At 52.3% G+C, this 24014-nt stretch overlaps 8 protein-coding genes across 8 annotated transcripts; 6 read left to right on the top strand and 2 right to left on the bottom strand.

The window, feature by feature from the left end:
- Positions 1–692: 692 nt before the first annotated feature.
- On the top strand, positions 693–2363 carry ACET3X_006730 (uncharacterized protein; the record flags this gene model as incomplete). Its single annotated transcript, XM_069452892.1, has 1 exon — positions 693–2363. One exon carries the CDS (start codon positions 693–695, stop codon positions 2361–2363), a length of 1671 nt encoding a protein of 556 aa, XP_069305498.1.
- Positions 2364–3072: 709 nt separating this feature from the next.
- On the bottom strand, positions 3073–5500 carry ACET3X_006729 (uncharacterized protein; the record flags this gene model as incomplete). The annotated part of the gene is made up of 3 exons (XM_069452891.1): positions 3073–4519; positions 4567–4657; positions 4705–5500. 3 exons carry the CDS (start codon positions 5498–5500, stop codon positions 3073–3075), a joined length of 2334 nt encoding a protein of 777 aa, XP_069305497.1.
- A 238-nt stretch (positions 5501–5738) lies between these two features.
- On the top strand, positions 5739–6555 carry ACET3X_006728 (uncharacterized protein; the record flags this gene model as incomplete). Its single annotated transcript, XM_069452889.1, has 3 exons — positions 5739–5825; positions 5880–6116; positions 6169–6555. The coding sequence occupies 3 exons, from the start codon at positions 5739–5741 to the stop codon at positions 6553–6555; spliced, it is 711 nt and encodes a 236-aa protein (XP_069305496.1).
- A 161-nt stretch (positions 6556–6716) lies between these two features.
- Positions 6717–9511, top strand: ACET3X_006727 (uncharacterized protein; the record flags this gene model as incomplete). The annotated part of the gene is made up of 4 exons (XM_069452888.1): positions 6717–6732; positions 6785–7773; positions 8401–9201; positions 9260–9511. 4 exons carry the CDS (start codon positions 6717–6719, stop codon positions 9509–9511), a joined length of 2058 nt encoding a protein of 685 aa, XP_069305495.1.
- Positions 9512–9998: 487 nt separating this feature from the next.
- On the bottom strand, positions 9999–11211 carry ACET3X_006726 (uncharacterized protein). The gene is made up of 3 exons (XM_069452887.1): positions 10772–11211; positions 10394–10710; positions 9999–10337 (listed from the first exon to the last, which is right to left on the bottom strand). The coding sequence occupies exons 1-3, from the start codon at positions 10827–10829 to the stop codon at positions 10272–10274; spliced, it is 441 nt and encodes a 146-aa protein (XP_069305494.1). The 5' UTR covers positions 10830–11211; the 3' UTR covers positions 9999–10271.
- Positions 11212–14022: 2811 nt separating this feature from the next.
- ACET3X_006725 (uncharacterized protein) lies at positions 14023–15832 on the top strand (the record flags this gene model as incomplete). The annotated part of the gene is made up of 4 exons (XM_069452886.1): positions 14023–14129; positions 14180–14434; positions 14487–14896; positions 14952–15832. The coding sequence occupies 4 exons, from the start codon at positions 14023–14025 to the stop codon at positions 15830–15832; spliced, it is 1653 nt and encodes a 550-aa protein (XP_069305493.1).
- Positions 15833–17481: 1649 nt separating this feature from the next.
- ACET3X_006724 (uncharacterized protein) lies at positions 17482–18796 on the top strand (the record flags this gene model as incomplete). The annotated part of the gene is made up of 2 exons (XM_069452885.1): positions 17482–17811; positions 17885–18796. The coding sequence occupies 2 exons, from the start codon at positions 17482–17484 to the stop codon at positions 18794–18796; spliced, it is 1242 nt and encodes a 413-aa protein (XP_069305492.1).
- Positions 18797–20319: 1523 nt separating this feature from the next.
- On the top strand, positions 20320–22422 carry ACET3X_006723 (uncharacterized protein; the record flags this gene model as incomplete). Its single annotated transcript, XM_069452884.1, has 6 exons — positions 20320–20506; positions 20556–20842; positions 20890–21016; positions 21068–21517; positions 21568–22331; positions 22384–22422. 6 exons carry the CDS (start codon positions 20320–20322, stop codon positions 22420–22422), a joined length of 1854 nt encoding a protein of 617 aa, XP_069305491.1.
- Positions 22423–24014: the final 1592 nt, after the last annotated feature.

Raw genomic sequence — 24014 nt, 5'->3', positions numbered from 1 at the left:
ACACGCCGTATGTATTGATTTGTAACGCCAATATACACGCAATACGATAACTCTAACATGCATATAGTATGCCCAATCAGACAACGGCACCACGAGACGACAACCACGGTATCCCGCTGACCAGACGACCTCTCGCGGAACACAACTAAAGCGTTTACAGTCCCATCGTTTCACAAAAGCACAGAGTTGATAGCCTCTATAGATCTAGGCCTCTAGCAGACCTAGTAGCACATCTCCATTGTCGTGGCTGCCTAATCAGCGGCGTTTACGTGGAACACATCCTGGGTCTGTAAGCCAATCACAACTCGGTGACGCGAGGCTAGCGCGATACGCATTATCGCGACCTGGAGCACAACGTCCTACAAACCTTGTTATTGTATCGACTTTGATCTGGTCAACGCTATCCCAAACTATTAAGCGCAATCTGCACTATTGAAAACAGCGCCTATTCCAACGCTTCCCTGGTAGATCCTAGCTTCTAGGAGTTGGGTCTGGCAAAATCACTAACATTACCTGCTCTAATGCCGTCATAAGACAACCACGACCAAGGTTCAACGCATTCTGAGTCATACATGAGTGGCTTCAGATATTTACTTTCATAATTTCTCTTCTTTTTTACCCCGCACTCTGTCGTTAGCAGCCTATCACCAGCGCACGCAAGGTACAACTGAAAGGACACCAACCATATCAACATGGCACCCCCAGACAGTCGGAAAGTACCAGAACCATCAGCATGGCTGAAGGAACAGGCTGAAAATTCAGCAAAGGCGGCCGGCGTAGGGCCAGACACAATCGCGAGGATCATACAAGAGACGAGAGCACACGCCGAAGCGAACAGCGAAGAGCATCAGAACAGCATGCGTTTGCTAGCCGAGAAGATCACTGAACTACGCGCGGAGTATGACTTTAACCCGTTCAAAAATGTGGAGCAACAACCAGTTGCACCAGACACTATAGCGCTGCAGCCCAAAGCCATCGTACCAGTACAGAAGGGCATCAAGCGTAAGGGCTCAACCCAAGTCGGAAAAGCAGAGGATCCTCGTGCTAAGAAGGCAAAACAGCAAAAGACACAGCCAGCGCAAGAAAATGTCTCCAAGAAGGCGAAGGACGATGCAAAAAAGCAAGCGAAACTTCGAGAAGCGCAGCAGAAGAAAGACGATGCCCACAAGAAAGCCATCCGGAACATGGAGGAACGAGCAGAGAAGGTTAGGGAGATGAGAAGACCAAAGGGTGCAGTTGAGCACGAGCAAGCCAGTACAGCGTTTGCCGAATCGTCGACCGCAGGCGCATCACAAGGCCAGGCGGCTGTAACAGCAGCAAACAAGCCAGATACCACGGAAATTATCCCATCAAACAACTTATCCGTTTCAGAAAGCAACACAGACCGATATCCCGTACGAGCACCGCTTCCAGAATGGTACACATCCATCCCCATGAAGGGTTATACGATGGAGATGATGAGCAAGAAACGACCACCAGAGCTCACTTCACTAGAAGCACTCAAAGCTTGTATAAAACAATGCGAGGACACAAAGTCTGCTGTTCAGCTCGAGAAGCTATACGACGCTCTCCGCGATCATATACACAAAGCTGAGATTCGGCTTGAAGTCAACCGCTTTCTCATCAGGAAGGCGAACATGCTTAGCCCTGAATATGGACTCACTCGCATATTCAGAGCAGGAACAGATTTCCCATGGGACTTGAAAGCAGATGCATATCAACTGTACAACCGCTGGTGGAAGAACGATCTGAATCAAGACATTCTCCGCGGTATCATATCTAACAAGACTGAGAACCGCACGAGTGACCGCCTAGACGACACTTATCGTAAAAGGTTCTCCCTCGACGCGAAACACTACGGCGATGGCGACCTCGTCATAGGGCAATGGTGGCCAACCCAGCTCTGCACTGTCCGTGACGGTGCTCATGGCTCAGCTCAAGGCGGCATCTACGGCGAAAAGGAACGCGGCGCATATTCCATCGTTCTCTCAGGCGGCAACGGGTACCAAGACGTTGACAACGGCGACGTCATCGAATACTCCGGGACCCCAGGCAAGAACTCGACGCCTACAGAGAACACTGTCCATCTCCTCACGTCTGCTGAGCTGGGTAACCAGATCAGAGTTATTCGCTCTGCGCAGCTCAACAAGAAGAACAAGTACAGGCCCGAGCTGGGCTTGAGGTACGATGGCCTCTATCGGATTACGGGTCATACAAAGATCGACCAGGAGACGGCGATGTACAAATTCCGGCTCGAGCGGTGTGAAGGGCAGGATCCGATACGGTACGAAGGGAAGGCAAAGCGACCGAGCATCTATGAAATTAAGGAGTATGAGAGATTGAAGGACAAGGTGTATGTGTGAGAGATGGGCTACCAGAGTAGTTGGATGTATGTTTGCTTACGAAAAGGTGGATGTATCACGGAGAGACCACGATTTGGCTTATTTTGAGTAGTATTGACGGTCTCACTGCTCTCGGATCGGTCTGGATTGGAACGGCAAGGTTGTAGATTTTGGTTGATGTGGAGTCTCTCATGTCTCTTTCTTTTTGACAGTCCTCGCATTCCCAGCCCAAAATGCCCTTCGTTCCCTTTCTAGAAGCGAGGGGATAACATTCTAGTCGACATCATACATGTTTTGTTTCTGATATACGAAAAAGCTTGTGCCTTTAAAGCTGTACTATTCTGCCAGAAATGTGATTCTAAACATACACACAAACACCTTCGTTGCTGCTTCAATAACAACGTGACAACGTATATCTCTAGGACAAACTGCTCGTGATAGGGTTCTAGGTGCGCCTCATCGGGAGCAAGCTTCTCCGTAGGCACCTACTGATAGGAATTTCAGTCACCTTGCAGGGAGTCTGCTGAGATGGATCCCTTTGCGCACGTTGTCTGGACCGATTTGCTTGCTGTCACGTTATTCACCAAATGATACGAAAAAAGGTTTATTTAGTGAAACCTCTGCGTTCTATTGCAGTGCTCTCAGCGTATGTAGTGTATCTGTATCGACGAATTCGCGATACCCAACACCGAACATCCGATACAGTATTCGATTAAACAAACAAAACCATCTATTCGTCGTCACTCTCCTCCTCCTCCTCTTCATCGTCATCATCCATCTCCAGGTCTTCGTCGCTCAGGCCGTCGAGATCAACCTCCTCCTCTTCATCTTGATCATCATCATCCGCGGCGAATACCTCGCCGTTGCTCTTCTCATGCTTTTCAGACTCCTTCCTCTTCCTGTCCTCCGTTTTCCTTGCTTCCTCGAGCAACTTCTGCTTCTGCTCCCTGCTCTTCCTTTGGCCAGCCACGAATGCACCTAGTGGGCTCTTATCCCACTCTACATCCTTCAAGAAGCCTTCTACACCTGCACGGTTGTTGGGCGCAAATTCGACCTTGTTGCGCTTCTCTTCGACCCATCGTGAGTTTGCTTCTAGCTTCTGGACAAGGAGTGCGATAAGAGAAGATACTTTGGTATTTTTGTTGCCGCTGCTCTTCTTGGTAATCGCCTTAACCCAACGCTTGAGCATAACAATGACAGGAAGTGCGAGTTCGGGGAAAGCAATGTTCTTGGTCCAGAGGACGAAGAATTCGGCTAGGAGCTCGGCGACCTGCTCACCGATGCCGTCTTGGTAGATGCGCGTTCGGAGAAAGGCTTTTGATGCGCGGATACTGATGCTGAAGTCGAGAGCTTTCAGCGTGCTGGGCTTCGGAGGCTTCTTCATCTCTGCGGAATTGAGGACTTCGACGAGGGCAGGCGCAAGGGGTATGTAGGTTGATGTTGCTTGGGAGATGCGGAGGAGCGATCGGATGAGCTGGAAACGGAGAGGAAAGTATTGCGATGTCGGGATGAGGCGCATGGCACCGAGTGTGACCTGCACAACGGGATAAATGAGGGGCCGCAAGGACGATGGCTTGCCAGACTCTGCTTCCCTAAGCGATTCGCAGTGCATTGAGATGACTCGTGACCAGAAGTCTAGCGAGTGAATGTACTGCCAGTTGTATACTGTCTTGTGTGAGTCTTTTGTCTTGTTGGTGATGCTTGTGCGCAGGTGTATCGCGAGTTGGCGGATGAAGCCAAAGCCGGTGGTGTAGCCAACAGTAGGATCGATACCCCAGAGCTCGGCCGCGGTATTCTTCATCAGATTGATACCCTGGATGTTGTGGATTGTGGTATTCCTTGCACTCTTGACAAGCCCTTGGTACACCTGCTTCAAGACAGCCTCGCGGATACTCGGGTCTGCGATGACTACCAATCGTCGCAGGACCAAGAAAGCCGACACTCTTGTTCCGTCATTGTTGGCGCTGTCGGACCAGACCGACGCGACAGACCGAATGACCTCACGCACAACCTTCTTGAAGGACAGAATGTATGGGAGCATGTTGGAGAGCGAGTCTAGTGTCATCTGTAGGGTCTTGGAATCGGACAGGTTCTCAAGCAGGTGATGTATCGAGACGGTGTGCGACTTGAGGAGAGGCGTAAGGGTGCGGAACTTCTTTGAGTCGGTAGGAACGCGACTGTGGTTGTTAGCGGCCATGCGGAAGAACTGCTGTGGGCTACTTACATCCTGCCACCAGCGCTCTCCTTGACAGGCAAGTGATGTTGGAGTACCTTGGGCACTAAGTGGAGAGTGGTTATTTGGACTTGGTGGTAGACTGTATGCTGTTAGTCTGATTCAGAGGTAGAAACGGATGCTGCATACCATCTGGGTCGGTTATGGAGTACTTGTATGTTTTGGAATTCTCAGAGTCGTTCATGTGTGATGCGGCGCGGAAAGCCAGAACCACCTCCTTCATGGCGCGCAGGGAATGTTTCGACTCCATGGAGGCTTTCCATTTTTGGACCGTCTTCAAGTTGAGCTCATTGCCTGAATCTGCGTCGTCGTCGTCTGAGTCGTCTTCAGCGGCGGCGGCGGCCTTCTTCTTCTTTCTTGGTGTCGCCTCGTCTTCACTGGCGGATAGAGCATCAATCTCTGCGAGGTCGGCGTCTTCGGCAAAGTCGAGAAGTTCGGCGTCGTTCTCCTTGAGGTACTTGTAGAACTCGGGGTCCTTCTCTGCCAGCCCAGCAAGCTGCTCCTTGTGTGTGTCCACATCGTCGCCCGAGTCGCTGTCGGAGCCAGACTCGTCGGCACCGCTGGGCGCATCTTGCATGTCCTCGTCGGAGCCGTGGGAGGCATCTTGGTCGATTGGTGTGCGTTTGCGCTTGCCCGTCTGTGGCTTGGTCGGCTTCTTCTTCATCTCGGGAATCTGGAAGCCGCCCTGGAAGAATTGGTCCATGGACATGTCGGCCAGCTTGTCGTCTTGGGCGCCATTCGTCTTGGGCTTCTTGGCCGCTTCTTCCTGCAGGTCGGCGGCCTTCTCGTTGTCTCTGGCCTTGCGCTCCTTCTTCTTGGCGTCCATCTGCTTCCGCTGCTTGACTTTGGCGACATCCTTGCGGCGCTTGATGACGTCGCCGAGCTTGTCCTTTTGGAACTTCTTGGTCGCCTTGGAGACGGGCATCTTGGCGGGAACGGGCGTCTCGTGGCAGGCGGGAGGGTGGTGTTGACGGAGCGTGGCAGGTGGTGGTTGAAAAACTTGGGCCTCGAAAAAGTTCCAGCGCTAAGGACCCTGCAAGCATGACTAGCGCCTTCCCCACGCCGTGCATGGGATGCTTGAGCTGCCGCCGCCGACGCATCAGCGGCCACTCCAACTGAAGCTTGCCTGCCTTCCAAGACGACGTTCCTCTACACTGCCCAGAATGTCCTACGGCGGCAGACAGCTGGCCTACGCGCCGACGCCGTATGTGCCGCGCTCCAATCTCTCTGCGACCATCAACCTTGATGAGGTATGACGCGCCCACTCGACGGCCGATCGATGCGCATGCTCACCCCGTCTCCAGGAAGTCAAGCTGTCTACAAACAATGCAGAGCGCGACCTCAACGACTCGCTGGCCGAAATCTACAGCATCATCATCACGCTCGATGCCATAGAAAAGGCCTACCTGAAGGACTCGATCGCCGAAGCCGACTACACCGAGACGTGCAACCGGCTGATGAAGCAGTACAAGTCCAATCTGGCCAACGAGACCGTCGCGCAAGCATTTGGCAATCTGGATCAGTTTGCCAAAGAGTGGCAGGTACGTAACGGCACGGTGAGCTCCCCTCTGCACTATGCTGATGCGACTGCAGATGGAATGTCCCCGCGCCATTGAGCGACTGCGCGTTGGCATACCCGCAACTATCGAACAGGGCCCATCGAGACCAACTCAGGGAGCCGACTATGCTGATGCGACGCTCGTCGTCAACGCGACCGAGACCTTCATCACTCTGCTCGATGCCATCAAGATTGGGCTAGTGGAAAAGGACACGCTACACCCGCTGCTTGTCGAAATCATACAGGCGGTCAACAAGGTCACAGACGTCGATTTCGAGAGCAAAGGCAAGATCGTTCAGTGGTTGATTACTCTGAACCAGATGCGGGCGGCCGAGAAGTTGAGCGACGAGCAGGCGCGCGAGTTCCAATTCGACATGGACTCGGCCTACTATGGTTTCAAGACAACCCTGAAGAAGCCGTAGAGAAGTGGCAACGTGCCTCTTTGCATCCTCGTGTATGCGCTGCTCGTGGTGCCTTGACTTTAGCCCCGCCATGGCTAGCTCGGGCCCGCGCTGGACCTTTGTGAGTACCGCCGCCCCGCCTACCAACAATTTTCCCGCGCCTTTGCCATAGTCGGTCCAACATGGCCATGCTAGACGGTATAGCCCTGCGCCTTGCATCCACGTGTCTTGGTGCTAAATCCACATGCAGTCCTCGACCTACCCCAACTCTACACCAGGCCCTCCGCAGACGCCCTCCTCGACACGCTCGCACTCCTCACCACCGGTCCACGATCATGGGAATCCATAAAGACGAGTGACGAGACCAGCAATCGGATAGTTTCCGGTGAGCCTGTTGTTCAGGTCAACCCAGAGGGCGTCACACGATACCTCACCACCATCGTTAGTAGCGGCTTACAATGGATCCAAGACGATGAGGTCAAGGAGCGCATTTGGGATCAGGCCAGCGCCCGGCTGAGCGAGCGCTCCGGTCGATCTGCCATGAGCACCATGTCGCGCACGTTCCAAATCCCTACCGCTTCCGAATCGTTCGAGCTCAAGATTCACGAGCCTGCTATGACTGGCGACGATCTAGGCCTCAAGACATGGGCTGCTTCATATATGCTTGCTAAGCGCCTCAAGACGTTCAATCTCGTACCGCCAGATACACAAGAGAGGCTGCAAGTCCTGGAGCTTGGATCTGGTACCGGTTTAGTAGGATTGGCAATGGCCGCTTTAGGCGCAGACGTTGTTGTGACAGACCTGCCCAGCATCTGCCCGAACCTGGCCTACAACGCGCAGCAAAATCGAGAAATTGTCAATCTCAATGGCGGAACAGTCCGCACAGCTGTGCTTGACTGGACACATCCTACTTCCTGTGAACTTTTGCCAGACAGCAGCAGTGCTGGCGACGATCTAGCCATTCCTGCTGAATTTCCCTTGATCCTGGCTGCAGATTCACTGTACTCTCCAGATCACCCCCGTATGTTGGTTGATACCATTGGCGCTTGGCTCTCTCTGGACGGTGATGCTAGAGTGATCATCGAGTTCCCATACAGGGACTGTTATTTGCCCGAGATTACAGACTTCCGTCGCCGGATGCTTGAGCTCGGCCTGGAGATAATGCAAGAGGGAGAGGAGAAGGGACGGGATGACTGGGGGCCGTCAGAGACAAGCGAAGATGGAGACGATGAAGCGCTTGTGACTTGCTGGTGGTCATGCTGGAAAAGGCAAATTTCGAGGGCCAGCTGAGAGATGCTATCAAGATTGCCGCACATTACCCTCTCAGAAGAACCGGTGAGGTTAAGCCAGCGCAGATTAGCAAGGTGCCCACACGAACCGCAAGACGCGCAAATTGGTTTGGTCACTCGCATAACCACGGCGTTCAATAGCGAGCTCGGAGCAATGCCGAGATATCCACACGAACTTTCCAAGAACAGTGATGCAAGCGCCGGATAATTCTGACGGATAATTTCACTGCTTCCAGACTCCCGCCTTTCGGTGGAGAGGGGCATTCCTAACCAGGGCGGGATAGCTTGCCGCGAGCTACCAGGATCCACCATTTCCTTCGTCATTAGCATCTCTCTTGCGCGCGAGTTTTGACAGCTGACTTTCACTTCTTTCTTTTATATACAGTTGACCTGAATACTGCTGCGCAAAACTCTGTAATCTTTACAATACATCACGATGGCGACACAAACAGCGACCCAGAAGGTAAAGTCATAGTGCCCCACCATCAACCCCTCCATACATGCTATACCTTGACAACGCCACAACAAATGGTCTTGACGCGTCAATTGTATACACTAGCAACTAACAAAACTTCAGAACCCTTCTTTCATCCTCCAAGCCAAGGATAAGCTCACCTACGAAGACCGACCAATTCCCGAACTCCCCTCCCCATACGATGTCATCATCAGACCACGATGGACCGGTATCTGCGGCTCGGATGTGCACTACTGGGTTGAGGGACGCATTGGTCACTTTGTCGTTGAGAAGCCCATGGTCCTTGGCCACGAATCAGCTGGCATTGTACACAAGGTTGGCGACAAGGTCAAGAGCCTAAAGGTTGGTGATGAGGTGGCTATGGAGCCCGGTGTGCCCTGCCGTCGTTGCGTACGATGCAAGGATGGAAAGTACAACCTTTGCCCTGACATGGCCTTTGCTGCCACCCCTCCATACGACGGCACACTTGCGCGGTATTACACACTGCCCGAGGACTTTTGCTACAAACTTCCCGAGAACATGAGCATGGAGGAGGGTGCGCTTATCGAGCCCACCGCTGTCGCTGTACACATCACAAGGCAAGCTGCCATTAAGCCCGGAGACTCTGTCGTAGTATTCGGTGCAGGCCCTGTCGGTCTGCTGTGCTGCGCTGTCGCAAAGGCATACGGCGCAAAGAAGATTGTGACGGTAGACATCAACGACGAACGCCTCAACTTTGCACTAAAGTTCGCCGCAAACGCAAGCTTCAAGAGCCAAAGAGTGAGCGCACAAGAAAACGCCGAGAATCTGATCAAGGAATGTGATCTGGGCTCGGGCGCAGATGTCATTATCGATGCGTCGGGTGCTGAGCCCTGTATTCAAACCGCTATCCACGCGCTGCGCATGGGCGGCACATATGTTCAGGTACGCTTTCTTCTGCTTGTCCAATTTTCATAGAACGATGCTAATCAAAGACCAACAGGGCGGCATGGGTAAACCCGACATTAACTTCCCTATCATGGCCATGTGCACCAAGGAACTCAACGTCAAGGGCTCTTTCCGTTACGGCTCAGGCGACTACCAAACCGCCATTGACCTCGTGGCTAGCGGACGCATCTCAGTCAAGGAACTCATCACCGGCAAGGTCAAGTTTGACGAGGCGGAGAAGGCGTTTGCGGACGTCAAGGGTGGCAAGGGCATCAAGATTCTGATCGAAGGCCCTGCTGAGCAGTAAACTTACTCTTCTGTTTTGAGCGTTCCAGTCGTAGTGGTTTAGGAGTTTGCGTGGGAGAGGCTTTTGTCGATGGCTATCATACCCGGTGGCGTGCATTGGTGCTGGGGCACGAGACAGGGAAGGCTGTGAAGGAAATATCGAACGACAGCTAGACGAATTTGAGGAGATGTCATCATCGACTCCAGTTTAAGTTTTACGAAAAGTGCATGTACTGTGTGATGGTGATGTTACTTGTGCTAGCTATTAAGATTATGGCTTCGCTTTTTCTAGGGTTAGATAAGATTCAGGCCCCGAGGCACACGCTGTTAGAGGGTCGTTAGGCCAAGGCATGGAAACAGCTGAGCGAAGTAACAAAAAGTGGAGATGAGGATGGGGATCAAACGAGGGGTTGCCTCAGGTCTCCTAGTAGCATGCCGTGTAGAACTTGGCTCTAGAGAATCAATGTCTGGAACGTGAGATGGGCAGGTTTCACGCAGAGCTGCCAAAGTCGGTTTTTATAGTCATTCTTCATTTGTTCATTTTAATATGGTTGGTTGATATCGTAAGATGATGATGCTGCTCGTCTTTGACGCTAGATATGAACGCCTTCCGCTCGCAGGCGGTTTGAAAAAAATACACTCGCTAAATCATGGTCTGCCAGAGAGATGAGGTGTACGTCGTCTACGTGGACATGGTACATATGGTAATGCGAGAAATGTGTTTGAGGGTATAGTAGTTTGTATGAAGCGAAGGGGTTCTTTGTGTGCTACAAGTGGCCGAGCTATGCGGTCATCTTGCGTGCTGTGGAGCCGCGCTTGGGTAGAGTCCATGGCTCGGGACAGACAACCTGTGTTTGATGTTAGCCAGAAATCGATGAAGCGTGGAAAGGCAATTGTGCCGTACCTCGCCCTCGCTAAACGCCCAAAAGTAGGCTCCCATGCCGATGATGTAGTAGAGTCCCGAGTTGGTGCCTTGGTAGATCAAGAGGGCACATAGTGCACTCAGGGGGTAGACAATCAGGCGGGCTTCGATTGAACGATGTAGTCCGGTACCTGCGAGCAGCGGTAATGGCCATTCCCACGCGAGACCGATGAAGCCGAGAATGATGTTGACGACTTGTAGTACGGGGACAGGTTTGACAGCGCCATCGAGGTTCTTGGTAAGGAAATCCCAGAAGATCTTGGGCCAGAAGAAGCATTCGAGTGCAGCTCCTATTTGATCTGGTTATAGCATTAGTACCGTTGCTGAGCGCTGTGGGCCATTGCTGAGGTTGTGACTTACACGCAGCAGCCGTGAGGATGACGAGGCGTGCCCAGTGGTTCTTGATTAACTTGCCCATTGTCGAAGATTAAAAAGAAAGGATACGAGCAATAAACCGAGCCCGCGGTCGTGTAAGAAAGGGAGATAGGATTGGGAAATAAAAAGGCGAAGAAGGAAAGAAAGTAAACGGAAATGTCCCTTTGACTACCAGTAGCCTCGACGACAGATGAGCATCAAATCTGGGTGGGTGTGGCAGGGCGGGTTTTGTTATAGTAATGCCTTGTTCGCAGCGGCGGTTCCCAGGCGGGGCGAAAACGGCAAGGCGCGAGGGTGGTCAGGCACGGGCAGTACGAGTGAAGATGATAGTGCAGCGGGTGTTATGGATGGCTGAGGCGTAGGCGAGTATCAGGCGTGTTAGGTGTTCAGGCAGCGCTGGTGATGCCGTTGAGCTTCGCGACGTGAGGTGTGTCAGTACGTCGGGAGCGACAGCGGATGTCGACCGCAATTGTAGAGACAGATTATGCGCCAGGGCTTGCATCTCGACCCTTGCAGCTCGTCGCTCGGCGGAGCGCTGGGGTGCAACATGGTGCCCTCGCAGCCGCTTGACCCGCTTCGCCCATGATTGGGCGTGTGCCGCATCTGATTGGCGGGGCTGCGGTGATGCTGCATGCGACGCCAGCCCCTCTGCAGCCAATGCTACCAGCATCCTGGATCGCGCCGCCGTCTTAGTCTATCCTATGAACGGCTGATGCTCGTCTGCTTGGCACGCATAGTGTAGCGTGAGCGGAGCTAGGCGTGTGAATCTTTGCCTTCACGTGCCTCGCTGCGAAAAGCAAGCCGCCATTTTTTGCGTGACTGGGTGACTACCAAGGCATTCCACGGCTTGGACATGATTCAATGGTCATACCGCTATTCTCTTGGTACTAGCAGTCAAGCCATTGCTCATGTGAAAAAGTCCGCTCTGCGCAACCCAATTTGCCATGTACGCTAGGTCGCCGCGCAAAATATGTGCCATCAATTTTCCGCATCGAGTAGGTTGGGAAGGTATTCTCCACAGCCATCGCCCTGTGCGGCACGGCAGTACTCGATGAATCCATCCCGACGGATGCCTGAGTCCCGGTTTCTGCTCTGTGCCTCAGGTCATCCAACCGCAGACCTGGTGCATGACGATCAGTCATCTGCATGGAAGACGATATCGAAGGCCCCTCCAGATTACCTAGGCATGCGCATCAAACGACATCATACGACAAAGTTTACTTCAGATGCACCTCGTGGCTGTTAATGCCGTCACGGTGGGGTTCTGGCAGCCATGGCAGACGTTGAGACAAAACAAAGTGGTACGATACTCGTTCGGTATCAGTTCGTCGTGGCAGCGAAGCTTTGCACAGGGCCCTGTCGGAGAATTACGAGGCGCGGATCAGAGTCCATGTGCGGTTGTGTGTAGAACAATGGCCTGATGTTGTTTTCTGCACCTGTACTTTGTTCAACCGTCGAGCAGAAGGAAGGTGCTGCTACCAGACCTGCCTACGCCGGTTCCCAAAAGGGAAAACCACGATATTGCAATATGGAAGCTTGAAATCATGAACGCACGACTGCTCACAAATCAGGCAGTCTGGCCCCTCACCATCACTCAGCATCGCAGCCATTTGCTCTCTCATCACATCGCCCAGAACCACATCCTCTCGGCTTTCTTCGCACTGCACACCGCTTCCCATTGTCACGGCCCTAACGTGGGACTAGCGAGAATTGATGCTCAAAGTCGGCCATCCACGAGGCCGGCAATTCGCATGTTGCCGTCCGTCCAGCCGTCTTCGATGGAGTCGGTCCCAAAATAGAGGCGAGATCTTGTACACCTGCAGCCAGCACAGCGCAGTAGCGGGCTCAAACTTTGTGGGGGTACTCGAGCGCTTCGAGACAGGCCCCCATTGGCTCGGCGCGCCACGCCAATCTTCGCCCGTTAGATTTGGTGCTACCAACCACACGCACAGAGAGCCTTCAACAGCAACGAGTTCAAGCCTCGGCGCCTCTAACGCAAAAGCCACGACAGGCTCATACCACAGTTCTTCTCGCGTCCTCGGTGCCGTCTTCTGCGCAAGGGGCGGTAGTCTAGGAGCACATCCGCCACCCAGACAAGTACCTGTAAACAACTGTCCCCGCCGACTGCCTACCAGAGTCATATTACCAGCCTCTGCAGTCTAACCTAACGATATTTACGAAGCGAATACCACTTTCAGCGATTCATTGAGATACCCAGCCTGCATTCTCTTCTCCTTTCCAGCATTGGACACGGCTTCCAACGTACATCGTTTCAGCACGTCCCCGCCGACGCCTTGTACACCCCCCCATCAAAACCCTCAACCTCAACTGTCATCTGTACCCCTCAAAACATAACGTCCGAAACCTTGCTACAGCGGCTCAGGCTCATCTGTCAGACTGCGTCCAAGTCCAAGGTTCGACAGTTGCAGATCGCACAAGTTTGCCGCATTGCCTCCGTTCTTGCCAGCAGCCTTACCAACACCAACCCCAATAAAACCCACTAGCGAGACGGTGTTCGCTTCGCCACATACCGGCATAGACTGCAGTGCGCATTGTCCAAGATCAACCGTCCATCTTGAGGCTCCGAACATACCACCGTCTTTGCAAGGAAAACATGGTTCTGTGCCTGGCGCTTCAGGTCTGAGACGCTCTTCACACACTAGCTGCTCGCGCATAGCCGCAAACCCCTCCACCAACTTCAATACCCCAAATCTTGTCCTTAGGCTCATTCAGGTTTGGCGCCGCCCGGACTTCTCTGCATCACTGCTCTTCCTGGTCATCTCCTCAGTCATCCATCTTAACGCACCTGGTATACGGCAGACTCGTAGGGCATCGGTTTGAGCCACTTCCGTAGCGAACAGGGCCTGTCGGTTTCAGCACAGCGTGCCGCTCTACCCAGGTTTCCACGCCTTTACCACCTGATCTGCGCACATTGACTCGGCTTGTTCCAAGGCTTGACATAATAATACCCTTGGTGCCCGGTAACCTTGAGCGTCCTCCACATCCGCGCGCTCTCTCCCTACATCACTCCCCTCGTCCCGGGACACCGACATTCTTTTCTTCACTTCGTATCTGGCTGGCCGGGTCGAACTTCGACTGGATCGTTTATTTCCTGGTTGAGGTTCGCTTATACCACGCGTATACTCTTTAATCCTTTTCATAATATCCGTTGAACGGCACATCCAAAGTAGACTTCGGACGAAATATAACCCGGTTACCGCAAAGGATACTTCATCATGGGAGCAAGCGGAGGCACATCGTTCTCTAGGCTCTTTGCGCCACGAAAGATAGCCTTTCATTTCTTCTTCTGGGGATTCCATTGGGCCCTTTTCGGTATAGGATGGTAAGAAGTCTGTGCCTTTGTTTTTGATCCTTGTTACTGACTTGAGATAGGTGGAAACAACAGGGCGATGCGCGTCTAGCGCCTCTGAATGCCCTTCAATACTCAGTATGGGTATCTCGAGGTGCAGGTCTTGTTCTGTCAGTTGACACAATGGTCATTGTGATGCCTATGTGCAGAAACATCCTCCGGTGGCTCCGCCCCAAGGTGCGCGTGCTGCCGCTCGACGAGTCCCAATGGTTCCACCGACAAGTCGCCTACGCTATGCTGTTCTTCACTATCCTCCACGTAGCGGCGCATTACGTCAAGTGAGTTGACAGTGACTTGGTTGAGATTGTTGACATGTACTGACAAGCATAGCTTCTTCAATGTTGAACGTGTACAGGTCCGCCCTCAGATTGCGCTACAAATCCATTATGCCGAGGCTGGTGGTATCACGGGACATATCATGTTATTATGCATGCTTCTGATATATACTACGGCGCACCACAGGATCCGACAGCAGTCGTTCGAAACGTTCTGGTACACGCATCACTTGTTCATTCCGTTCCTACTCGGCATGTACACGCACGCAACCAGCTGTTTCGTCCGAGACACTGTTCCCGCTTGGTCTCCCTTCGATAGCGACAATTTCTGGACTCATTGCATTGGCTACGAAGGTTGGCGATGGGAGCTCGTTGGTGGTGGTCTGTACTTCTTCGATCGTCTGTACCGAGAGATTCGTTGCAGACGCCAGACACAGATTGTCAAGGTTGTGCGCCACCCATACGGTAAGCAAAACATGAAAACGAGCATCTCCGAAGGAATGAAGCTAACAATGTTTAGATGCTGTCGAGATCCAATTCACAAAGCCCAGCATGAAGTACAAGCCAGGACAATGGCTTTTCCTGAACTGTCCCGATGTCAGTTACCACCAGTGGCATCCATTTACCATCACGTCTTGTCCCAACGACCCGTACATCTCTGTTCACGTACGTCAGGTCGGTGACTTCACTCGTGCTCTCGCCGATGCCCTCGGTGCCGGTCAGTCGCAATCGAAGCTCTACGACGAGCTCGACCCCATGGGCATGTACGAGATTGCTCTTCAGCACGGCCAAAAGATGCCTGCTTTACGCATCGATGGACCTTACGGAGCTCCCGCAGAAGACGTCTTTGAGAACGAAGTCGCTGTTCTCATTGGTACCGGTATTGGTGTCACACCATGGGCCTCCATCCTCAAATCCATCTACCACCTCCGCCTCAGCCCGAACCCTCCTAAGCGTCTCCGCCGTGTCGAGTTCATCTGGGTCTGCAAGGACACGTCGTCATTCGAGTGGTTCCAGACGTTGCTTTCATCGCTCGAAGCTCAATCGCTCGGCGGTGCAGACGGAGATCAATTTCTGCGGATTCACACATATCTTACACAGAAGATGGATGTCAACACTGCGCAAAATATCGTGCTTAATTCGGTGGGCACTGACAAGGACCCGCTCACTGAACTTAAATCCCGCACCAACTTTGGACGTCCGGACTTCCAGCGCCTGCTCTGCGGTATGCGCGATGGTATTCTGGACCGCACGTACATGAATGGATTAGAAAGCACTCTACGCACAGAGGTCGGTGTTTACTTCTGCGGTCCCAACGTTGCGGCTAGGGACATTAAGAAGGCATGCAAGCAGGCAACGTGTCAAGAGGTCAACTTCAAGTTCTGGAAGGAGCACTTCTAGACGAACCAAGACATGTATCGGTACAAAGATTCGGACAGGCGTATTGAGGTTGTATGTTACGATTAGCCTTCAGAGTAGCCATCTACGGATGCACTCATTTTCATGTGTCTTTATCTACAAATTCAGATTCAAACAAAGATCTTTTTTTCGAACCCTTGAGAGTACCTGAATTGGTGTAGATGTGGCGATCGACGTAAGCTGGTGACTTCTGGGGGACATCACGACGCATGTCCACGCAGTATGGAGACGAACTTTACCACGAATGTCTCAGCAGTTTCAAGAAAAACCATCGGACCATTCTCAGTCCACTTCGCTATCTGTCAGTCACCTCTCTTGTGCCCATGCACACCTCTTTTCGCCTCACCTCAGCCTCGCCTCGGTATTTGGCCCTTCAGACCCAGCGCATGATGAAACACGAAGCGTGCACACCTCATCAGGCCAGCCTGATCATTGCGATAAGTCTCCACGTACCAATTGCGCCTTTGTGAGTAAATGACAAAGGTTGAGGGCCAAAAGGTCAGAGAGCAGGACGATGCGACCATGGGTCGATAGCAAAGCGTAAGGTCGCCTGTCTTAAGCCGATTCATGTACGCGCGCGCGATCTCCGCTGGCCAAGGTTAATGCCTTGTCACTGCTTCTTGAACGTATCCACGTTGGTGTAGATCATGGGCGTGGTTCTGTATATAGCCACCGACAACGCGATCCGCGTCCTAACGTCGCCACGAATTGCGGCGCAGCCTTCCAGCGCGACCATTTTGATCGGATCAGGGACGGCTCGCCTGATGTGCATGCGGCACGGTCGGTTCTATAGGCTGTTATGGTTCCGTGCATCTTGCTGATCGAGGGACAAGGTACGCCTTGAGATGGAAGAGGAAGATGAGGTCTGTAGGGGATGTTCCAAGGTATGCGCAACGCCGTATTGTGCGTCTGGGTTCTTCACGAGCGGCAACTCGACTCAGCAAAAGCGAACAAAGAATAGTCAGACGACATGGTTGCGCAAACGTGACATATCAGTCCTTCCATCGCCCCTGCATTGCTGTCCAACGGACGCGTCTAGACCTCTCAATCGGACAAATGCCGACCAGCTTCCACGCTTCGCAGTCGGCCGCGAGCCGAGGCTCCGAACAATTCTCCAATTTCCAAGCCCAATCCACTCAACACCACGTCTCCAACATCGTGAAATCTGTCTTTGTCACCTAGGCTCCGGAGGCTCGGTGTAGGCTGCGCTACCAGATGCGGTATAGTTGCAGTTAGCACGCGTAGGCTGCAGCTGGACCCCTTCTACGCTTTGGCACGGAATTGCCCGACTCGGAAGTCGGTACTGCGGACTTGCACCCTCTCCCATTCGTGGAAAGTTGTCTTCTGGCGGGCGGTGTGTGGGGTTGGTCCTTTTCGGGCGTGACGTTTTTGAATGAATGGAGGTATTATGCACAAATGCCCCGCACCAATTGTGAGGGAGCGGAAGGGTAAAGTCTGGGTCGTAGCGGTAGCTTAGATTGATAGCTTGCAGGAAAGAAAAGAAGCGCCGCGGTAAAGAAGTTTGAGGCCAGGTGATCTATGAACCTGGACGTCCCCCATTTGTTTACCTGATCTTTTCTATCGGACCTTCCTCCCTGTCCTGCTTTTATAGTCCTCTTTTCCTTCGTTCAATGGCATCTCTTCCTCTCTTCCACAGCTGGGCGTCGGAGATCAAAGACACACTCAACAACATCCAAGAGAAACCCAAGATGAACGGCACAAGCACCGAGCCTGCGGCAGCAACGGTAAACGGCGTCAGCAAGTCTAACGGCACTGATGTCAAGCTCTCAACCAAGCCGAACATTGGTGTTTACACGAACCCCGCGCACGAACTCTGGGTCGCAGAGGCAGAACCGAGCTTGGAGGAGGTGCAAAGAGGTGGAGACCTGAAGCCCGGAGAGGTTCTTCTGAATGTCAAGAGCACCGGTATCTGCGGTAGCGATATTCACTTCTGGCATGCTGTATGTCCCCCATTCTTCCCGCCTTGAAGCAAGGCGCGGATAAAGCATTGGCGTGTGCTAACTATATTTCTAGGGCTGTATTGGTCCCATGATAGTAGAGGACACTCACGTCCTGGGTCACGAATCCGCCGGCACAGTCATGGCCTGCCACCCCTCGGTCACAAACCTCAAGCCTGGCGACCGTGTAGCCATCGAACCCAACATCATCTGCGGTGAATGCGAGCCCTGCCTTACAGGCCGCTACAACGGCTGCGAGCGCGTACAGTTCCTCTCTACTCCTCCCGTCACCGGTCTTCTGCGTCGTTACCTCAAGCATCCAGCAATGTGGTGCCACAAGCTTCCCGACAGCATGACTTTCGAGGACGGAGCCATGCTTGAGCCTCTCTCCGTGGCCCTCGCAGGAATGGACCGCGCAAACGTCCGCCTTGGTGACCCAGTCATTGTCTGTGGCGCCGGTCCAATTGGTCTCGTAACTCTTCTCTGCTGTCAAGCGGCGGGCGCGACGCCCATTGTCATAACGGACATTGACCAAGGCCGTCTTGATTTTGCCAAATCGCTCGTCCCCGGCGTTCTTACCCACAAAGTCGAATTCAGCCACTCGCCCACCGACTTCCAAGCTGCGATTCTCAAGCTCACAGATGGTGTTGAGCCCTCGCACGCCATGGAGTGCACTGGTGTTGAGAGCTCCATCAACGGTTGTATCCAGACTGTAAAGTTTGGCGGCAAGGTCTTCGTTATCGGTGTTGGCAAGAACGAGATGAAGATTCCTTTCATGAGACTGAGTACCCGGGAGGTAGATTTGCAGTTCCAGTACCGATACTGCAACACATGGCCCAAGGCTATCCGGTTATACAAGAGCGGCGTTATTGACCTGAGCAAGCTTGTTACTCATAGGTTCAAGCTGGAGGATGCTGTTGAGGCGTTCAAGACGGCTGCGGATCCCAAGACTGGTTGCATCAAGGTGCAGATCCAGAGCTTGGATTAGACGTTTCTGGTGTTGTGTGGCATAGATTCTTCATGATATTTATGACGAAGATGATGACTAGGGGGTGGCAGGTGTGAGGGTGCATTTCAGCGTTTAGACATATGGCGTTTTTGAGGGAGCTTTTATATGCTTCACAGTATCTCGCAAAATTGAGAACATGATCAGTGTTCGTGCCTCTTTGTATCCTGCTCCCATCTACTGCAAATCCATCCAATAGCATCCAGCTACCTATTCATGTACTCATATAAAGTCATCACTTTACCATCTTATACCATATCAGCAATCTTCCCTGACGACCTCCCAAGAACTCCGCTGGCCGGCCCTTCTTTTTCTACCAGGATCCATCTATTTGCCCAGCTTGATGGCTTTAACGTGACATGAATCGGTAAATGCGCGTGTGAATTGTGCCAGATTTAGTGTGAGGAACATGACAATGCCGTCGAACTCTGAAGGTGTGATAGGCAGCGCGGAATAAGATGTGGCGTTCGGCGACGAGGTGGTGGAGGGAGTGGGGAGTATAGAGCCGGAGGCTTGGATCTGCGAGCACAAATGTTAGCGTTGGAGTAATTGATAAAGGAGGATTAAAGTGCAAAGGGTACTTGCTGGTATCGTACACTACCATGTTACTCCACCCAGGGACCTATTATCAGCGCATATACTTTTTCTTTCCAACGCTCGTAGAATTGCTCGTTAATTAGATCAAGGTTGCGCCATATGCATGTGAGGACCTGCATAGGTTCCTTTCCCGCCAGGTCCATCATCATTGCTGTAGTGCTGTATCAAGCGCCTTGAGCAGTCAGCCCCACGAGGCCATCAATTTACCTCATGCACAGGTGCTTCCATGACAGAACGATACCGAAATTTAGGCGCGGGGCACTCGACATTGACGTCTGCTGCCTGGAACTGCGCATGCGCTTCGTGCTGGCATGATCGCGACGGCTGTAGGGAGAGTACCTAGACATGGTCGTGAATCTTGGTTTGCGTCGCTCGGCTGAATACGGAACCCCGCATAGATAGCTACAACAACTCGGTTACGACTTCTGCAATAACTACATCTGAGCATCTGCAGTGTCTGACCGGGTTCCATGAGGATCAGGCGACGCGACGGGGCTGGGAGCCGATCACGGCGTGAAGCCGCACAGACACATACACAGACCAGCACTCCAACACTCCAACTACATGTCAATCGCGCCTTGTGTGCTCCCCTCCCTTCGCGAGCAAGAAACAATGCATGGACGCCGTCCACATCTCTGTTCCTCTCCAGCTCTTCATGTGCGATGACAGGCGAGCCAGGGACCCGGTCCGCCATAGTAGCAATGACCAATGAATTACAGCAAGCAATCTATCCCGCTCCTACCATCATCTCTTTGGGAAAACAATGCCTACAGTTCGCTTGGAAGTAACTCCTGCGTCTTCATGTGCGCACGTCTAGCACTTTAAGGCTAGGTTGGTGTTTGATAAGATCATTTTTCTGCTGCTCCTTTTCGACACGTTCATCCTTCCTCATCTTTCAGCATCCGAAAATGCTGCTACTGACTGTCTTCGCCTTGTATTGTGCGATTATTGTGCAGGCTCGCTCACACCTTGGACGCACTGCCAAGGTCATCGATGCGAGGCAGGTCAACAATGAGACAACCTATGATTTCGTCATCGTGGGCGGTGGTATTGCAGGGCTTACTGTTGCAGATCGCTTGACGGAGAACCCGGATGGTACATCACTCCCAGCCTTCAAAACGTCTCAGTTGACTTTTAGCAACAGTCACTGTACTAGTCGTTGAATATGGCCCTTTCGATCAGAAAGAGGACGGCGTCATGATCCCCGGTGCGTACTTCCCAGTACCGTACCTCTGGCTACCATTGATGAGTACACCACAAACCGCGCTTAACAATAAGTCGTTTGGTGTGCCATGTGGCAGAGTTGTAGGTGGTGGGTCTGTTGTCAATGCGATGTTTTTCCATAGATCGGATGCTGGGCTTTACAACGCTTGGGAAGAATTAGGAGCGGCTGGCTGGGGATGGGCCGATCTGCTTCCCTACTTCAAGAAGGTAAATGGCCTCCCCAGGTCTCGAGCCATGATCTTGACCCCAATAAGAGCGAGACCTTCACAGCCCCAGACGCAGAATATGCGGTGCGCCATAACATTACATGGGATGCCGCCGTACATGGCTCCGATGGCCCGGTGCAAGCCAGCTATGCTCCGTACGATTACCCAGGCAGTGGTGAGTCGGTGTTATTCAGCTTTGGTCTCTAGAATCTGACTGTTTGTGTAGCCAACAAGTACAATGGAGCATTAAGTCTGGGTATTCAGCCGGCCCTGGATCCTAACAGTGGTCGCGCCCAAGGCATATTCCGCCTTCTTCGCTCTGTCGATCCTAAAATGCAGACGCGATCCTCAGCTCGCATCAACCGCTACGACAGAGATGCTGCAAGACCGAACTATCATATCCTCCCGAATACAGCAGTATCACGTGTCATTTTCGAAAATCTCACCGCTGTAGGTGTTGAGTATATCAGCACTTCCAATGGTAGGAAACGTGCTGTCCGAGCAAGCAAAGAAGTCATTATGGCTGCTGGAGGCGTACATACGCCACAGATACTACAACTTTCTGGGATTGGTGACCCAGCTCATCTCAAGAAGTTCGGTATTGAGCCGGTCTCTGCGCTACCTGGCGTCGGTCGCAACCTGCAGGATCATCTAGTACTGAAAGTGAACTACAATTGTACGTAATCAATTGTCGTTGTGAGTTGATAGAATTACTGATTCATCCAGACACGTCTAATCACTTTCCAAACGGTGGGTCCTTACAGTCTAACGCTACATATGCCATGGAGCAGCGTGTTCTCTACAATACGGGAAAGCCGAGCGCATACGACCTCACCAGTACAACTGGCAATCTAATTATTCAGCTGCCTCTTTCAAATTGGACAAACGCCTCCGTACCAATCTTATCTAAAGCGGCCTCGATATATCCTGCTGACATACTGGGAAAAGATGTCGACCCATCCATAGTCGCTGGTTACGAGAAACAGCGTGCCGTCATAATCAAGAGCATCAACAAAGAGGCTGTGGGTGGCTTGTCGTGGAACGCTGGGCCGGAGACAAGTATATACATGACGCGTCCTCTCAGCCGTGGCTCAATCAAGATACAATCTGCCAATATCCTCGACGCTCCGCTGCTTGATTATGGCGCAATCACCGATCCCACCGATCTTGACATGTTATATGCCATCTACATGAAGAATCGGGAACTAATGGCCACGTCCGATCTTGCTATCCTAGGCCATATCGAGACAGCTCCCGCGCCGGGCATTATCGATGAGAAGGACATCAAAGAGAGTATCAAAGCGGCAGTGCAGCCAAGTAACGCGCATCAATGCTGCACGGCCGCTATGATGGCAAGGAAAGATGGTGGTGTTGTCGACCCGCAAAACAGGATCTACGGAACACTCGGAATCAGCGTAGTAGATGCGAGTACATGGCCTCTTGTCGCTGGTGGTGGGCCGCAGGCTAGTGTGTATGCTGGAGCAGAAAAGGTAAGACAGCGATAGAGAGTATGCGGCAGCCATCTTTGCTGACGACATGTAGGCTGCAGATATGATCAAAGAGCGTCACGGATTACTGTGAGGTTTGGTTCTCGATCTTGATCACGGATTTAGTAAGCCGATGCATGCACATTGGGCACGCTGTCGGCTATGCGGCGTTATCACACTGCACTGTCTTATGAGCGTCAATCTCACTCCCTACCTGCTGTTTCATCTGGAGCTTATCATCATCGTCAAGTCATGTAGAATTGCATATATACTTTCTAAGTGATTCATGATATGCAGACTTAACAATCACCAAACAGGGAGGCTGGGTTACCATGAGCACATACTAAAGGTAAGATAAAAGACAGGTCTTCTTGCTGGTAAAAGCACATCTGATACTGGGCCGGAAAGGAGCAGTGAGTGGGACGAAGGAAGACAAGGCGGAGCGAAAGCATTCACCCCCCAATACGACACACTAGCGCCTGCTAGCGGCGAGTGCTCTTGCTGGGGGACCACGACCCGCCCTTCGATGTTCGTTTGTCCTCCATAAATCCAACTCAGACCAATGTCACATCCTTCGATACCACAAGCTGCCTTCTAGCTTGTTACTCATCACTTTTGTACACCAGTCCATCACCGCCCTCGCTTCCCCATTCACACATACAATCGTACCGCCCATCAGCCCCGTTCCCCATCCATCACCGCCCTCGTACAGCGCACATGCAATACTTCCAGCATCATCCCGGAACGCACCGTATGGATGTGGAGCCTTCTGCCTATACTCTTGGCCGCACATCCCGTGTGACACCTGCTGAGCGGACTTGTGCTTCTGTGAGTGCAGACTTGTGTAACGTGAACAAGGCGGTATGCCTGTGGCTGCCCTGCAGCAGGGTCCAGATGCGGTCGAGACCCGTTTCTGAAACGCGTTTGTTTACTGCGTTTGGTGCAGAGGAGGATGGCGGTGTGTACTCTGGCGTGTACCGAGACGAGGCAAAGAGTGGGTTATTGAAGGGAGTTTCGTGGTCCGTCTCAGTGCAAAGCTGTGCTGATCCTATTCTGGAGTCCTGCAGGGAAGTGAGGTACAAAGTAGGCTAGGGCAAATGTATCTGCCAACAAGGCAGAGGCAGGCTGTTACTGTATGGTAACACTGCTAAGGCAGACGCTTTGCAGAAGCGAAAACGTACATGTCTCTTCAAATGACATAAGAAGTGCTCAGCAAGGCGTGTCAGGCCGTGACAGCATCTAACCCAGTCTATAGGATAGGATGTTGGGGTTGAATATCGTGACGATTATCACTATTTGTCCTTGACCCCTCTTGTGCTAATCAGTACAAAGTATCCGGTACATGACCCGCTATGTTTCTATGGTATTGCATGCGCTGCAACCGTATACACACTAAGCTTCGACGTGTTTTTTCCAATATGAGCGAATGTGAACCTGATAAGGATACTGGTTGTGCTTAAAGAGCGGCCCTGGCGTTTTGTCTTGGTCACAAGACATGATAGTGATGCTGGTATACAATGAAACATATTGACCGCCCGCGTGATAAACCATTATTTCGTAGCGCCTCGACGATGCCTAAATCAATATAATGTAGAACAGTGAGACAATTATATCGTGTTACAATGTAGTGTCGTGTAAGCAAACAGAAAGACGAGTCGACTTCAGCTAAAGAAGGCTCGCCAGTCG

Source organism: Alternaria dauci, chromosome 6 (assembly GCF_042100115.1).
Source record: "Alternaria dauci strain A2016 chromosome 6, whole genome shotgun sequence".
Classification (NCBI taxonomy): domain Eukaryota; kingdom Fungi; phylum Ascomycota; class Dothideomycetes; order Pleosporales; family Pleosporaceae; genus Alternaria; species Alternaria dauci.
Note: the sequence above shows the minus strand (reverse complement) of the source record. Positions and strands in the feature narration are given on the sequence as shown.